Source organism: Biomphalaria glabrata, chromosome 10, assembly GCF_947242115.1.
Source record: "Biomphalaria glabrata chromosome 10, xgBioGlab47.1, whole genome shotgun sequence".
Classification (NCBI taxonomy): domain Eukaryota; kingdom Metazoa; phylum Mollusca; class Gastropoda; family Planorbidae; genus Biomphalaria; species Biomphalaria glabrata.
This window is the reverse complement of record NC_074720.1, coordinates 5582561-5599863: the sequence shown is the minus strand read 5'-3', so window position 1 is coordinate 5599863 and position 17303 is coordinate 5582561. Positions and strand designations below refer to the sequence as shown.

The 17303-nt window shown below is 35.4% G+C and overlaps 1 protein-coding gene across 7 annotated transcripts in view; it reads right to left on the bottom strand.

Moving 5' to 3' along the window:
* LOC106074128 (uncharacterized) overlaps nucleotides 1-17303 on the bottom strand; it is an 82828-nt gene that overhangs the window by 14064 nt on the left and 51461 nt on the right. For all 7 annotated transcript variants that reach the window (XM_056043094.1, XM_056043097.1, XM_056043099.1 and 4 more), the window contains 14 exons: nucleotides 15531-15604; nucleotides 14892-14984; nucleotides 14626-14750; nucleotides 13824-13920; nucleotides 12998-13099; nucleotides 12542-12676; nucleotides 12242-12322; nucleotides 6824-6973; nucleotides 6511-6618; nucleotides 5073-5229; nucleotides 3528-3664; nucleotides 2691-2754; nucleotides 2479-2580; nucleotides 72-106 (listed from right to left, as the gene is read on the bottom strand). In XM_056043094.1, coding sequence (XP_055899069.1) covers nucleotides 72-106; nucleotides 2479-2580; nucleotides 2691-2754; nucleotides 3528-3664; nucleotides 5073-5229; nucleotides 6511-6618; nucleotides 6824-6973; nucleotides 12242-12322; nucleotides 12542-12676; nucleotides 12998-13099; nucleotides 13824-13920; nucleotides 14626-14750; nucleotides 14892-14984; nucleotides 15531-15604 — 1460 coding nt within the window. The remainder of the gene's footprint in view (nucleotides 1-71; nucleotides 107-2478; nucleotides 2581-2690; nucleotides 2755-3527; nucleotides 3665-5072; nucleotides 5230-6510; nucleotides 6619-6823; nucleotides 6974-12241; nucleotides 12323-12541; nucleotides 12677-12997; nucleotides 13100-13823; nucleotides 13921-14625; nucleotides 14751-14891; nucleotides 14985-15530; nucleotides 15605-17303) is intronic.

Genomic DNA, 17303 nt, shown 5'->3' with positions numbered 1-17303 from the left:
AGATTAATAAAACAGATCACCAAATGTTACAAATTGTATAATAAACATATTGCAAAAAATTTTTTGTTTACCTCATTGTCAACATTGCTGACCTGGAGCTTGACTTCTGGAAAAAAAAAAAGGAAAATCTTATACTGAGTTGATAAATACATAAATAAATTTTAGCTTTTATATAGCGCTACTCTCAGGCTTATAGCATTTGTGGACCAGTAGGGGTATCTAAGAGAAGGTTTTCAGTGCTGCCATTAGGCGCTCAGTAAACACTACTCTGCTCGAGTCAGGTGCCGAACCTCGAGCCCCCTTCATAGGTAGCCAAGCCAAGTTCAAGCGTAATTAGCCTCTTGACCATGCATCCGATATAAACATATACACATGAAATGTGATAAAATAATATTGCAAATTAACTTAGTTATCAAAGTTTGTTAATAAAAAAAAAATTAGAGCTAAACTTATAGCTACTAGACAAAGTTTTTATTTAAAACAAAATATAAATTTACTCAGGGAATCCAATGAAATGAAACAAATTATTTTTTTCTCTTTTACATTTAAGTACACTTATATTTTTTTTACTGCTCATGTAACTTATCTGTGTGTTACAACTAATGTCATGCATGTGCAAACAAAAACATTGTACAATGTGAAAAGCTAGTGCAAACAAAAAATTGTAACTCTTGAACTTTAGGTGTGGAAGTGCATGTACATGTGACTGAGCTTATGGAGTACTGACTGAACTTTGGGAATACTGACTGAACTTTGGGAGTACTGACAAAACTTGGGGACTACTGACAGAACTTTGGGAGTACTGACTGAACTTTGGGAGTACTGACAGAACTTTGGGAGTACTGACTGAACTTTGGAAGTACTGACTGAACTTTGGGAGTACTGACAGAACTTTGGGAGTACTGACTCAGCTTTGGGAATACTGACTGAACTTGGGGACTACTGAATGAGCTTTGGGAGTACTGACTGAACTTTGGGAATACTGACTGAACTTGGGGCTACTGAATGAGCTTTGGGAGTACTGACTGAACTTTGGGAATACTGACTGAGCTTGGGGACTACTGAATGAGCTTTGGGAGTAATGACTGAACTTTGGAAGTACTGTCTGAACTTTGGGAGTACTGACTGAACTTAAAATGATACAAGCAATCTATTCCCAATTACTTGTAGGAAGTTTAAACCAATTCTTGATGGCTAAATCTTTTAGTCTTAACTAAAACAAATGTAAAGGTCTGGGAGGAAAAAAACAACAACATTTGTTTCTGTCAGTTTCAATCTGGCTAACAAATGGAACTGCCTTTTCCTGTCTCAGATGTTCACTGCTATGCTGAAAGATGCCATTCGCAATAAGAAAATATTAACTGACAATGCAACAGTTTACTGCATTTATTTTCATTTTGACAAGCTGTCTCCATTAGCACCCTACTGTCAACTGAGCCACTTCTTGACAGGCATAAAGAACACACTTTTTTTCAGCAGTTCTCTCATCCCAAGAGTAACAATAAAAGTCAAATACACAGTCCCACAAACAATACACAGTCCCACACACAATACACAGTCCCACACAAAATATACAGACCCACAGACAATACACAGTCTCACACATAATACACAGTCCCACACACAATACACAGTCTCACACACAATACACAGTCCCACACACAATAAACAGTCCCACATCCAATAGCAATTCTGGTTATTCCCTTACAATGCCAGATTATTAAACTATTACTCCACAGTCATTTTCATTTCGGGATCTTTGGGTGCCTCTGAGTCCACCCAGCTCTAAATGGGTACCTGACATTAGTTGGGGAAAAGTAAAGGCAGTTGGTCGTTGTTCTGGCCACATGACACCCTCATTAACAGAAACAGATGACCTTTACATCATCTGCCCTATAGACCACAAGGTCTGAAAGGGGAACTTTATTTACTTTACATTTCTAAATAGTTTAAGTCTAAACATCAAAACATTGTTGAAAATATAATGGTAACACTGGAGTAACATTCATTTGATCCTTCTTAATGACAGGATAGGAACCTTGCATTGGTCATGATTAAGTTCACCAGAGTTATCTAGTCTAACTTCATCTAGTATTCAATCCTATAATATGTACTGCAACAGGTATTGCTGTTTTAGAGATGTGTCTAGACTTTGACAATTACTCAGTAATTTGAGGGTTTGAGTATCTTGTATGGGCATATTTCAACAAACGCAAGTTCAGTAAGCTAAACACAAGAACAAGTGAAGAAGTTCAGGCTGTTCAACAATTTAAAGTAACCTTTACTACAGAATGGGTCCCAATCGAGTCTCTGTTGATAATTGATGATGTTGTCTTGAAGATCTTATGCTAACTGAATAAACTCTCGGTGACATCACTAAATGTGTTGTTCAAAGACCGTCTACTATAGTGCATTGCTTAGCTAATTAAGTACATAATAGTGCGTTGCTAAGCTAATTAAGTACATAAAAATACTCACCTTCCAAATCGTCTTCTTTCTTCAGTCTCTCTTTTCTCTGCTCTGATTGTCTCTTCACATCTCTCACTGTCAAACCCTTGGGCTTTTCCCGAGGAACTAGGCCTAGATATAACAAAGCAAACGGATCAACATGTAAAAAAAAAATGTTTTCAATAACAAACACAAAGGAAAAATAAAAAATCCATGTGAGAGAACAAAAAAAAAAAACCAACCATAAAACTGCTTAGTGTTTTGATCAGCGTCTTCAATATCCCAGTCTTCTTGTGTTCCAGCATTCTACAAACAAATTTGAATAGAATGACATCTTTTAAAAGTGAAGTATAGAGAAACAGACTAAGAAAGGTTTAATAAAAAAGATACTGACCACAAGTCCACTGATTAAGAATGAAAAATATTTATCAGTATTCCTCAATCTTATATCAATTGAGACAAAAATGTGAGGTAACTAAAATTAATTCATGTTACAATAACAATAATTTAAAGATAATCTTATCATATAATCTTCAGACGCTCCTTTAAAGGAGAAGATAACTACATCCTACACATTTGGTAATCTAGTCATGAATGTTAATTATTAATTAGAGACATAAACTTTGCTAAGTCATTGGTTTTCCTGGCTGATTCATGCAACCCATTCCATTCTCTAATGGCACTAGGGAAGAAGGAGCACTTGTAGAAATTAGTTCTAGAATGCAGAATAAGACATGTGCCTTAATCTTTGGAGTTTTTTTTATTAGGTTGTTTTTTTTGGCTTCAAAGTCAATAACATATAGTGTTATGTTTTCTTGAACCAATTCTAGTTTCTTACAAGAAGATGCAGAGAAATCTAATATAAAATAAGCAGATTAAAAGTAATCCATTTCAAAGCTAACAAAATCTCTATTGATAGGCAGCACCCCTTTCATTTCACATAACTTTCTGTCCACTACATCTACATGCGATGGTTCAAGGCAAGAGCAGATGTGTACAGAAAGATAAATCTTATGTCCTGCCAGCTTCGATACTTTTGGTGGCTACTTTTTGTGGGTCATTTTTACAAAGGTATCTACCTGTCTGTGGTGGTTAATGGAAGGCTTGTAGCTGTCGGGCGAAGCAACATCCACCACTGTAGCCAGGTCAATCTGTTGTCCACTGTCTATGTCTGTCTCGAGATAAGAGCCAACTTTTTTCTTGGACTCTTCTTTCTCTGAGGGAAAAAAAAACAACAAATTTTGTTTCATCATTCAACTGAAGTGTAATGTTGTGGAAATAAAAAAAAGTTGTTTCCCTTTCAGACATTGCATTCTATATGGCAGATGATATAAAGGTTATCTGTTTATTTGGCCACCAGCTAACAATCAGGGTGTCATGTGTTCAGCACAACAACCAAATGCCTTTACTTTCCCCAACTTGAGTCAGGTACCCATTAGAGTTTGGTGGACTCGGGAGGACCGTAAAAATCCTGAAATTAAAAAACCCAGTGTTCACTGAGATTTGAACCCACAACACCAGGTTCGGAAGCCAAGCGCTTAACCATTCATCCATCACGACCCTAATAGTGTCAAAATGGACAAAGGAATTGAAACAGATAATATGAAAAGATGCAAATGAAAAGAGTAAAAACTTGAGTTAAATGTCTTCATGAGAAAGACCAAATTTTGCTTCATTGATTTATTGGAAATGGGATGAGATTACACTGACTTTTTTTTTCAATTAAAAACAAGAAATTCCTTAACTCTTTCTCTCCTAACCCACGATACAAACGTTGATTCCATCAGAATGTGGTAAATAATTACGGAGAGAAAGAGTTAATAGGGAACAGACACAACTCACAGATAAGTTCATTGAGAGACTACACACAGATGTCTTGACGTTTTCCACATTCCCTCGTCAACAAGTAGCACTGATAGAGTCAACATAGTAAGCATCAAGTTTTTGTACCATTTGGATAATAAACCATTAACTTTAAACCATTTTAGACATCCTCTCACCAACCAAAATGTACACCACATTTCAAGCTTCGAGGGGGAAGACAACTCCTGATTTACAAGAACAGCTTTGAAAGTGTATTTCATTTATAAGTATAGTTATTTATACAACACCAACAACCTATTTATGGAATCTTTACTTTGTTATGTTTTATCTTTTGATTTAAAATTTAGATAATTATTATGTGATATTGAGTAATATCATAAGACACTTATACTACCAGAACACAAAAACAGCTAGTTTCAACATTTGAGTGGCTGAGTGGTGTAAGCTATTTATCTCCCTATCAACAAGGCTCAGATTTAAATCCTGACTCTGCTGAGTTGTGTTTGCTGAACACTTAAAGGCAGCATGGAAACCCTCTCCTAGGTACCCCTATGGGTCTATAAAAGAGATTGGACTAGAGTGCACTGAACAGGCTTTTAGCAAGAAAGATGCATTATACAAAAGTAATTAAATAAAATATAATAATAATAAGGCATGTTTTCAAGTCTGCAGATTAATGAGGAATGCAGCATTTCCCATGATTACGCAGTCCCAGCTGTGACCTACTTATTTTGCCACATCCAGAGCAAGCATAACAAATAAAATAATAATAACATAATAGGATTCAATGTTGTTCTCACCTAGTGCTGCGGCCAGCTGTGAGCTAGATGATGATCTCCTGATGGTTTTCATGGCTTGTGACAGGGAGGCCCCCTTTTGATTTAGTCCCTGCATCATTCCTTCCACTTTGGCCAGCTCTTTCTCCATCAGCATTTTGGTTCTCACATTCTCAGAGGCCTGAACATTGTTAAAAGATTGTCCAAAGTTATCTTTTTTTTATTTCAAATTTACTTTTTAGTTCAAAATTTAAAATTGTAGGGAGGGAATATTCTGAGTTCTGGAACATTTATGCACAGATATAAATCAAATGATCATCAGCGTTAGAAAGTATTAAAAATTTATTTTTATGCTTAGTAAATGTAACTAGTTTGTTCTTTTAGTTGTTTTTTTTTTTCCCTTTATTATAGAAGCTGATTTTAATACATTTTTAAATCATAAAATAGCATAATTATAGAGAGGGCAAAATTTGTAACAATGGCAATGCCTGGCTAATTAAGACCTGTGTAAAAGTTTGAGCGTTCAAATATTTCATGTTTTTAAAGAGTAATGCCAATTAAGCTAAGCTACAAAGTGGCAAGCCATCACTGTATTTGTAGAAAATTCAGTATTTTAAAATAAATCAATCAATTAAAATCAGAAATGATAACAAAAAAGTTGCTATAGCTGTAAAAAACAACAAAACAAAAACAAAAAAAATTACATGAGGGAGGCTGAGAGCTGGACAGATAAATTATCAAAAAAGTAGTAATACATAGTAGTAGTGTTACACAGACATTTTTAAAAGGTTAAGGAGCAGAAGTAGCTCAGACTTGGTTTTGAAACAGAATTCTTGCGGCAAATAATTTCATCAAATCAGTTAAATCTTCATTATTATTTTTCATTTTCAAACAGCATTTTTTAAACTCAAAATAATATGGAAAGACAAAGGTGTAGCCCTTGACACCAAAAATCAGACTGATGCGTTCTCTGGTCATAGCCACATTTTTATATGATTGTGAGTCTTGGACGCTGACTGTAGAGCTAGATAGGAGAATACTAGCAATGAAATTGAGATGCTACAGAAGGATCCTAGGTATCACATTTAAAGATGCATCACAAACGATTGGACCCCACGATGACCTGCTAACTATTGTAACAAAAACACAAACTCTATGGCCATATTACGGGGCTCGAAAATACCTTCCTTCAGGGAACAGTAGCAGGAAAAAGAAGATGAGGCAACACAAAGAAAGCGATGGGAAGACAACATAAAAGAATGGAAAGAGGTTCTATGCAAGAGGAATGGAGAAAAATCTTGTATGGTGCCTTAACGGTCCAACAGACTAAGAGATAGGTGATGGTGAGACTGTTTCATAAAAAACTAGAACAATGCTGCAAAACTGGTCATTATTAGCAGAAAAGTTTCAGGCTCACAAAACTGATAAGAGAATGAAGTACACAAGATAGACATATACTAACCAGGGAAGGTGTGCTCTTGCTCCGAGTCAGTTCCCCATGAACCTTTGTACGCAGAAGTGCAACTTCCTGTTCTAGCTTATTGTTCTGTGCTGTTGTCTCTTCTAGTTCCTGGGTAGAGTTTCAATAAAATTTACAATTTATTATATAAAAATATTATATAAAAGCATTAATAAATCTAATAATAATATATATAAGAAAAAATAATTTTAAAGACAAAACTTAAACTGAAATGTCTACATTCAAACAAAACAGAAATGCTGAGTTAAAATATACTGTCATAAAAAAAAATATATTATTGATTATTTGGCCTAACCTTTGACGCTTCTGCTAGCTGCTGAGTGACACGCGAAATTTCCTTTTCCAATGTTCTTTGTTGTTCTGTGAGTCGTCTCATCTCTCGAGGATCATTTCTATACTGGTCTTGCTGTTTAAATGCATCACTCAAGGCTCTCTCCATTAGTTCCTTTGTGGTCAACAAATATTAGTATGAGTCAGAACTATTGTTCAACAGTAAGATACAATAATTGCTAGCTAATTTTTGTTATAATTTTTAATAAAATAGTATTTCAGGTGTTAAATCTTTTGTTTCAATAATGATGATCTTGGGGGAGCTACCACCTTCTACCAAGCGCGTCCCCAGGTGGCGGATAGGGGAAAGACCCTTAGATATAAGGGTTAGCTGTGAATAGCAAATAAACAGCCGCGGACCAACTGGTTTGCAGTCATGGAGGATGAGGTGAAGTATTCCAGTGGTTAGAATATTTACTAAAAACATCTCAGAAATCCAGGGAAATGATTGCAAAAAGCGAGTATAGGGCGCTCTAACTCTAAACCCGGGTAGATGAAACCCGTTAGCTAGGGATAGCAGTTCATCTAGGAGAGAAAACTCCGAAAATAAACACCTGCTGCCTTGCAGATGATCTTGGTTGATCAAAGGCTATGGGAGCACACCCAGAAAGAAAAGCAGGCTGAAGTCGGAGTCAATGGGCCTCCTGGCGCATAACACATTGACACGCAACCTCATCTATGTTGGAGTTCAGTAACGATTCTAATAGATGTGGCGTCCTGCCTGTGGAATCCCGCCGCGCAGGTAGGGGGCCGGGCTCTCCGCCTCGAAGGAGCCCACACAAGCGAGCTGGTGGTTCTTCTATCTCTGCCTGTGGAGCCAGGAGCAGGGACAAGAAAGTAAATACTACTGGCCAACACTCCAAGACCAAAAGTCTAAAAATCTTACAATGGAACGCAGAGGGCATCCAAAAGAAAAAAGAAGCTCTAAAAATATTTCTGCATGAGAAAGAAATTGATGTAGCTTGCATCCAAGAAACTCATTTGAACAGTAATCTTCGTTTCTCCATTAGAGGCTACACCTGCATCAGACAAGATAGAGAAATCAGACCCAAAGGAGGAATCCTCACCCTCATTAAAAATGATATCCCTACCACAGACATAATTATGCCCAACTCCTCAGAATCAGAAATAATGGGAACTAAGCTAATTCTCCCAGATGGAAATATTAATCTATTTAACTGCTACTTCCCACCAGACAAGGAAATAGAGATTGACCACATTCAAATACCTGACCAAGAAGACTGTCTAATCTTAGGAGATATGAATAGTCACTCTCAGAGCTGGGGATACCCAGACCTAAATGCCAGGGGAGAAGAAATTGAAGAATGGCAAGCAGAGAACAGACTTATCTTGCTAAATAAACCTGAGGACAAACCAACCTTTTTTTCAAGAGCCTGGCTAACATCAACCACTCCAGATCTAGCCTTTGCAACAGACAACTTATCCAAAAAGTGCACTAGAGAAGTTGCAGACCAGCTAGCCACCAGCGACCACAGACCCATATTGATCAGTATCGATACCTCCTTCAAAATATCAGAAAACTCCACCATCCCCAGATGGAACTACAAAAAAGCCAACTGGCACCTATTCTCAAAGCTCACAGACCTATATACAACTTCAATAAACTGCAAAACAAATCAGGTTTATAAGTCATTCTCAGCTTTCTCCAAAGCAATACTCCTAGCAGCTAAGGAATCAATTCCTAGAGGAGCAAGAAAAGATTATATCCCCAACTGGTCTGATCACCTTCAACAACTCCACAATGCCACTATTGAAGCCAGAAACACAGTAGAAAATAACCCTTGTATAGAAAATAACATAAATCTAAAAGCAGCTAACGCAGTTTTCAGGAAAAATTACCTTTCCGCCATGAGGAAAAGTTGGCATGAAAAAACAGAACAACTAAACGTAGATAGAGATGGCCACAAACTCTGGCGTATAGCCAAATGTCTCAACCAGGAAGAAAACAGAACAACTCCTATAGTAATAGAAAAGGACAACAAACCCCTGAAAGGCCAAGAAGCAGCAAATGAATTCATTAAGTTTTTCCAAAGCGTAGGACAAATACAAATTAATGAAAGTAGAAATAAAGATGTAAACTCAGAAATCCAGGATAAATTTAAAGAAAACAATCCAGCTTACTCCTTGGGAATGACCACTAATCTTAAAATGAAGGAACTAGATGAATCCCTAAAAGCCCTCAAACCAAAACAAGCCCCGGGCCCAGACAAAATATCAAATGACATGCTTCTTCACTTGGGTCCTCAAGCCAAAAGAAAACTGCTACAATTATTCAATGCTAGCTGGAAATCTGGCAGAATTCCAAACATCTGGAAAAAAGCCATTATGATCCCTATACTAAAGCACGGCAAGCCAAGAAATAAACTGGATAGCTACCGTCCCATCAGCCTCACTAGCTGTACCTGCAAACTGATGGAAAGAGTGATAAACAGAAGGCTGACATGGATCCTTGAGTCAAATAACCTACTCACTGAAGCCCAGGCTGGCTTTAGAAAAGGCAGATCAACAGAAGATCAAATTGCCTTCATCACACAAGAAATAGAAGACGGCTTTCAAGAAAAGAAACCAACAACAATTGTGTGGGTTGACTTAGAAAAAGCATTTGACAAAGTCTGGGAACAAGGTCTCTTGCTCAAGCTAATCCAGCATCACATATCCCACAGAATGTACAACTGGATAAAGGAATACCTAAATAATAGAAAAGCCTTAGTTTGCATGCAAGGACAAAGAAGCCACACAGTGGGTATAAAAAATGGTGTCCCCCAAGGAGGAGTCCTATCCCCAACACTTTTCCTAATATTCATAAACGATCTAAATCAAAACCTACCCAAAAAAGTTAAGAGCAGCATGTATGCAGATGACCTTGCCTTAATTAGCACAGAAGAATATGTAGGAACATCGAAATTTCGATTACAAGATGCTCTTGATAAACTCAATAATTGGTCCAAAGACTGGGGCATGTCCATTAACACAAAAAAGACAACATATACCATATTCTCACTGTCAACAAAACAACAAACAATAAAATTAACATTAGATAAGGAAGCTTTAGAAAAAAATGACAGCCCTACTTATCTTGGAGTCACCTATGACCCGAGACTAACCTGGAAAAACCAAATAGATAAAACACAGAGTAAAGGCATCCAGAGACTATCCCTCTTGAAAAAATTAGCTGGCACAGATTGGGGAGCAAATCACAACATCCTGAAAAAGACCTATACCAGTTATGTAAGACCTGTACTAGAATATGGTGCCACAGCATGGGGCTCAGCAGCCCAAACCAACCTTAGAAAAATAGACAAGGTTCAAAATATTGGTCTAAGGATAATGACAGGAGCAATCAAAACAACACCCATAAGAGCTATGGAGGAAACCGCTGCCCTGATCTCTCTGGATGAAAGAAGAGAAATAAAAATCCTTTCCCAATTCACAAAATTGGAAACCTTGGAGAGGCACCCACTCAGAACAAAAATCCACAAAACTGGCACAAAAAACCGTCTCAAAAGGACCAATTTCATACAGGAATCTCTAAACCTAAAAAAGAAACACCAACTTGAAAAAATTACTCTGGAATCCTCGATACACTATAATGAATCTCCACCCTGGGACGAAAGCCCTCTTCCTACTATAAGGGACCATATTGAAAACATAAAAAGAAAATCTGATTACAGACCAACAGAGCTCAAGGAAATAGTGAACTGTTTTCTACATACCAATTACCCTAGCAATCAGTGGATCAGAGTTTACACGGATGGCTCATCCCATAAAGCCACCACAAATGGAGGAGCTGGAATACTTATCGAATGGCCAGATGGAAGAAAACTAGAAAAATCCTTTGCAACTGGAGAGCTCTCTGACAGTCACAGAGCAGAAAGGGAAGCACTAGCACTAGCTGCTACCATGCTAGCAAATCATCCAAGTTCCCCTCACAGTCAGATTGTCTTTCTAACAGACGCAAAAACAACCCTCCAAAGCCTGCAAAACTCTGATTCCCCTTATATTAAAAACCTCAGAACAGCACTCACAAAGCTCAACCACAACAGCAAAAAAACTGTCATTCAATGGATACCAGCTCACATACAACTAGCAGGAAATGAGAAGGCTGACACACTCGCCAAGAGTGGGAGAACAAACTCACAAGTAAACTCTGCTCTCTATCCAGAAGAAATGAAGAAATTAATTGTAGATAAAATAAATGAGAAATGGACGAGCTCCCATCCAAATCACAAGAAAGATGATGCTTACTATAAGCTATCCCGACAAGACCAGCGTCTAATCTTTCGACTCAGGTCCGGACACAACAGAATGCGACAACACATGTTCCGGAAGCTCAAAATTGGAACCAGTGAAATCTGCCCATGTGGAGTATCACCAGAAAATGCCGACCACGTCCTCCAAAACTGCTCTCTCTACCAAGAGGCCCGTATAAGACATTGGCCCCAAATCACCCCAATAGAAAGAAAACTATATGGAGAGCTCCCTGAGTTGGAAACCACTGCGCAGTTCATCTCATGTATTGGTCTAGTCATATGAACACTCCAACATAACAATGAGAACGATGAAGAAGAAAGAAGAAGAATAATGATGATGGAACTGTTGATTATTAAATGTTATTAACATATTAAATTTCTATAAATCTAGTCTTTGTAACACATGAAGATTTTATATCAATGAATGTGCTGGGTTTTTTTTGGGCAAGAATGAAGAGTTTTAAAATATACTTTTTTGTGTGTGTTCTGTTTACAAATACGGAATTGAACTAGCTAACTGGTTATTGATTAAGCAAAGCAAACTACTAATAAACAAGTCCTTTACAAACATATTTAAATAAAAAGGAAATCTATAGTTTTTTTGTTTTGCTTTTGTTTCTTTTATACTTTTTATCATCTCCTTAAGGGTAGCCACTTAGAATAATTTCTTTAGCTTGAGTTATTTTCATCTTTATTTTTTTAATTTTTTTACAGAGCATTAAGAAAATCTACCACCAAATTGTATTTTTACTGCAAAATCTATTTGACTTGGAGTTAAGATTTTGAAAATTAAGCATTTAAAATTGTTACCTGCCATTAATCAAAGTCCAATTTATTAGCCTTTTTTTTTTTTCAAACTGTTTTTGTTTTTAATGTATTTAGTGTATGAGTTTCCCCAATAGTTTAAATTCCAAATGTAATATTTCCTAATAATGCAAAGATTATAAATGTTCAAACTTATCATTGTAGTACATCAGAAGTACTTTAGTTCAAATGTGGAGAAAAGTTTTGTTGTCAGGTAGTTCAAGTCTAGAAATGATCTTTCTTAGATGCAATAAAAGCTTGTGGCCCTGTCGACTGAAATTAAAAGGGAAAAAAAAAGCCCAACCTACTTTATCTTCTTTATAACTTGAAACTTTGAAACTCTGCTCTTGAAGAAGACGATCCAAATCATTGAGACGATCAATTTTTTCCTGTGGAGAGAGAGTTTTTTGATGTTTTTTTTACTGAAAGTTATGCAACTAAACTACATTAATGCTTTAAAAACATCAAGTCACAATGACCTTTAAATCTACTTCAATGCTTTAAAAACATGAAGTCACTGATTTGTAAATCTACTTCAATGCTTTAAAAACATCAAGCCACTGACCTTTAAATCTACTTCAATGCTTTAAAAACATCAAGCCACTGACCTCTAAATCTACTTCATCCGATGACAGCTCCTTCAGTTGAGCTTCCGTGTTCTGTATCAGTCTGTCTTCCTGATTTTTTCTGGAAAATTCCAGCATCTTTTTAGGAGGTTGGTACTGATCAGGTCTCAAGAGATGCTGTAATTTGTGAACAGAGAGGGAAATAATGACATTTCAATTTAATCTCTCTCCTTTTTGTTTTTCAAGCTACATTTCAACATGAACTTTAAAAAAAAATAATATTATATCAGAAGAGGAAACATTGCTTTCTGTTAACAATATACTTTATAGAACATCTAGGCATATATAAATACAATAAAGAGTTACCTTAGAAAGTTGTAAAATATTACTATATTTTAACTGTGTTAACACCAAATGTATTGAAAATATGCTAAGTACTGGGTGAATATATAATCAACATTGACGATTTGCCATTGTAGACAACTCTAGTGCTATTACCTTCCTGTACTGTGTGGCTAACATTAAGTTATCTCCCCCATACAGACTGCCCATAGTGACCATGTTGTCCAGCAGGTTGATGATAGGCTTGTACACCTCCAGCTGAAAAAACGTTTGAAGTGTGTATTAGCTAAACACTAGGATGTAAAAATGTGAAGTTCCCCTTTCAGTCCTTGCGGTTTACAGGGCAGGTGATGTAAAGGTCATCTGTTTCTGTGGCCCATGGTTAATGAGGGTGTCATGTGACCAGCATAATGACCAACCGTCTTTACTTTGTTCCGACTGATGTCAGGTGCCCATTAGAGCTGGGTGGACTCAGAGGTGCCCTAAAGATTCCAAAATTAAAAATCCCAGTCTACACCAGGATTCAAACCCTGGACTCTTTGGTTTGGGAGCCTTGCCCTTTACCGCTCAGCCAAAGTGACTCATACTAGGCTGTGGTGCATAATAATATACAATTTAATCATAATATTTTTTTTTTTAAATATGTATTTCTGTTTGTTTTAAACATATACTTATTGGCTACATTACTTTTGGATTTTTTAAAATATTTTTCAATTAATTTGAATAAATTACATTAATCAATGCTTTAGTTGAAATATTTATTCCATTGATTCATTTCTTGTTACTAACTTCAAAATCCTTGCCCCTAGTAGACTTGAATAAGCTATAGCTAACTTTTTACCCTCTCACAATGAATGTAGTGCTTGATAGCTCTTTACAAACACATCAAATAACTGACAAAGTTAGCAGCTGCAACAATTGTACTTGCTAAACATACATTATGAATTCTAACTGATTTCAGAAGAAAAATTTGATAACTCACTTTATTCTCAATTTCTTCCATCTGGCCTTTGGCATTCAAAAAGTTTTGATGGTTGTCCATGAGCCTCCTGTCTTTGATTACCCCAGTTTGGTTCACTCTGAAACAAGATTAAAACTTATAATAATAATCTTTATTATCCATAAGGAATATATCTTACAATTGGTGCATTACCCCAAACAAACCATTATAAGTATAGAAAACCAAAGTATACATTCATACCAGACTCACTCTTAATTTATCAGATAGTTGAATTTGTTATTTAATGATTTGATTGACAGGGGACAAAAGAGTTTTTGTGTCTGTTTGTCTTTGCTATCGGTGTCTTGTATCTCTTTTTTGGTGTTCAAATCACACAATCCTGACCCAAAGGGTGATTATTTATCTCTAGATTCTTTTAGCTTTCCTTTGAATGTTTTTCTAAAACCAGCTGCCCAAATGGGGTTTGTTTTTTGCCAACCTTTGGTTTGGAAACCTTTGGTACTGGTACAATTATGGACAACTTCCACACAGATCCTGGTTGATGTTTTTGAAAATGTTGCAGACTTACTCTAATTCTAAATTTAAGAGCACTGAATGTGAAGACAATGAAACACTGGGATTTTATATCAGACTTTGTTTCCTAAGAATAGAAATATTTTTTTTTTGTGCCAAGTCAGATCTTAGATAAGTTGATTTATGCTTTTAACATGACAAATGTACGTCAAACATTAGGGAATGAGTCCAAAGAAAAACATTAAGTTTGTATCAACATCTGAAAGACGCCAAATAATGTTTAATGTTCTATAAAGTAGCTATCACTTACTGCCTCCTGTATTCCATTTCTAATGGTCTCCTCTGGTCAAGCTGAGTCTTGTACCAATCCCTCATCTTCTCCAGTGTTGCTTGATTCCTGCGTAGCTGTATCAGGAACAAGACTAGCTCATCATGCTGTGGAATAATTTTAAATGTAACACTACACTAGCAGCAAAACTCTAGAGGATTGAAGAGATAAATTAGATCATGTTTTAACTTCTCACTACTACAGGAGTTCGGCTGTTAAGCTCTGTGTACTTATATAAAAGTACTTACAGTTTTTCCAATCAGATCTCCAGCTGATATGCTCATTCTTAGCCTGGGTCCAGCCAAAGGATTTTTCTTGATGACTTTCTGAAGGTTAGTTTCCTGCAAAAGTGACGTGAAAATATTTGGAAGTCACAATTTAATTTAATACTGGAGAAAATATAACTGGAAGCAGATGGTTATATTTATTTGGCAAATCAGGACACGATATGAATAAAGGAATTAGTTGAATTTAAGATTCGATATGTGAATATAAGAACCATTTTAAAAATGTTGATCAAATTTAAACAAATTGCTCTCTGTTAGGTTTGGAAAATAATAGGTGAGTGGACATTGAACTGGGCTCACAACACCAAGAGTAGACTGGTAAACTCTGTATTCTCGTATTTAACAACATAGGATGACAATAGTTTCTTCCGGCCAGAACACCAAATCTCTCAAATTAAAGAGCTCTGCAGAGGACATTAAGGAGGACTATAGACTTAAATAAAATAGTAAATCTATTTGATCTTTCTTGACAACAATAAAATGTCTACATGAGATCAGAACTTTTCTACAAAAAAACAAACAAACTTCTATTTAAAATAATTTGTCAGACAAATTGGTCTTTAAGTTGAGAACAAACTAGATTGCTCATTAACTACCTACCAGGACCTCCCTGTCGGACATGTTTGGATCCTCTTTAACTGTATGTATCATTGGTGGCTGCCTTCTTGGGGGAGCTTCAAGACAAAAAACAGTTTGGTTTGTTTTTAAAATGAATGTGTATTACAAATCTATAAAACTTACATAACTTTCAATATTGATTAGATCTTTAAATATTGAAATACAGATTAGATCTTTAAATATTGAAATACAGACTAGATCAAGAAATTAACCAAGGAAATTTGAATTAAAAGTATAATTCTAATTGTTTTACAGTAGGCTACTATAATACAGAATTAATATTCAGAATGGATATATTCAAAAGTGAAATTCTAAAATGAATCTGATGTGACCTTACAAGGGGGGCAGCTAGTGATAGCTAAATCTTAATCTTTCCATAGCACTAAATGAGTGGGATTTAAAAAAAAAAAAAAAAAAAAAAAAAAAAAACGGGTGATAAAACATATTCATTAAAGCTAACTTAAGGCAACTTTAAACATTGGACATTTCTACATTAACAAGCAAAAAAAATAATAATAGTTTATAGAATAATTAAACCACAAAATAATTAACCAAAATGTGAAACAGAAAAGAAATTAACATGCAAGGGGAAAAAAAATCAATTATACGCGAAACAATAATAAATTATCTATTGATGCAATCATTGGCACAGTCATTAAAGTCAAACCCCTAATCGAAAGTAATTTATAACAATTATTGTATTTTTTTGTATCTGAATAAGATTATGATTAGCATAGATGAAATTTCATCGCAAATCATGTTTCTTCAATTAATCAAATGAATCAACGATAAAGCAGTGACTGGTGTCTTAAAAACAATGGTCTATACATAGACACAGACCTATTTATAGCACAACAACACTGACAACAGACAACAGCAACAACATTTGATTTCATCATGCAGTATATGAAGTTATAAGAAACAATGCAACAACAAAAAACTCACAACATTTGAAGTTATGAGAAATAAAAAGTAAATATAAAACAAGTCATCAAATAATTTTAACTCTTTCTCTCTGTAATTATTTACCACATTCTGGTGGAATCAACGCTGGTATCGTCAGTTAGGAGAGAAAGAGTTAAGAAAAAAAATCAATTTCCCACATTATGTTTAAATAAAATTGTATCTTATCAGATCATCAGTTAAAAACAAATAAAAAGGTTTTAAGACTAAAACCCTAAACATTCGTGTTTTAAGACTAAAATGCTAAACATTTGTGTTTTAAGACTAAAACCCTAAACATTCGTGTTTTAAGACTAAAACCCTAAACATTCGTGTTTTAAGACTAAAAAAAAAAATGTAGATTTGTAAGTTTTTAGTCTGTTACTGGTTTAACTGGACTGTGTTTTACCTAAAAGCCAGATGCTTTTTGGCATCACTGAAACTATATTATACATTAAAACAAAAAATACATTCAGGCAATAAGTTATTGTTTCCTAAAAAAAACTCTAGCATTTTAATTTTATTATTCATATTTTAAAAAAAAAGACACTGAAATAAATTGTAAGATTAAAACCACCAGATGAGGCATGCAGTTAGCACAACAAAGGCAAAATCATATTCAAACACAATAACTATAAACATATGCTGAATGTCTACCCTGAATGTCTACGCTGAATGTCTTTAAAAATAATTAAAAAAAATAAATACCCCATGCTTTTAGTGCAACAAACACAAAAATCTTTAGCACTGACATGAAAATTCCAAAAAGTGAAAACAAGACAAAAAAATAAGGCAGTAGGCTGTTAGTGAAAG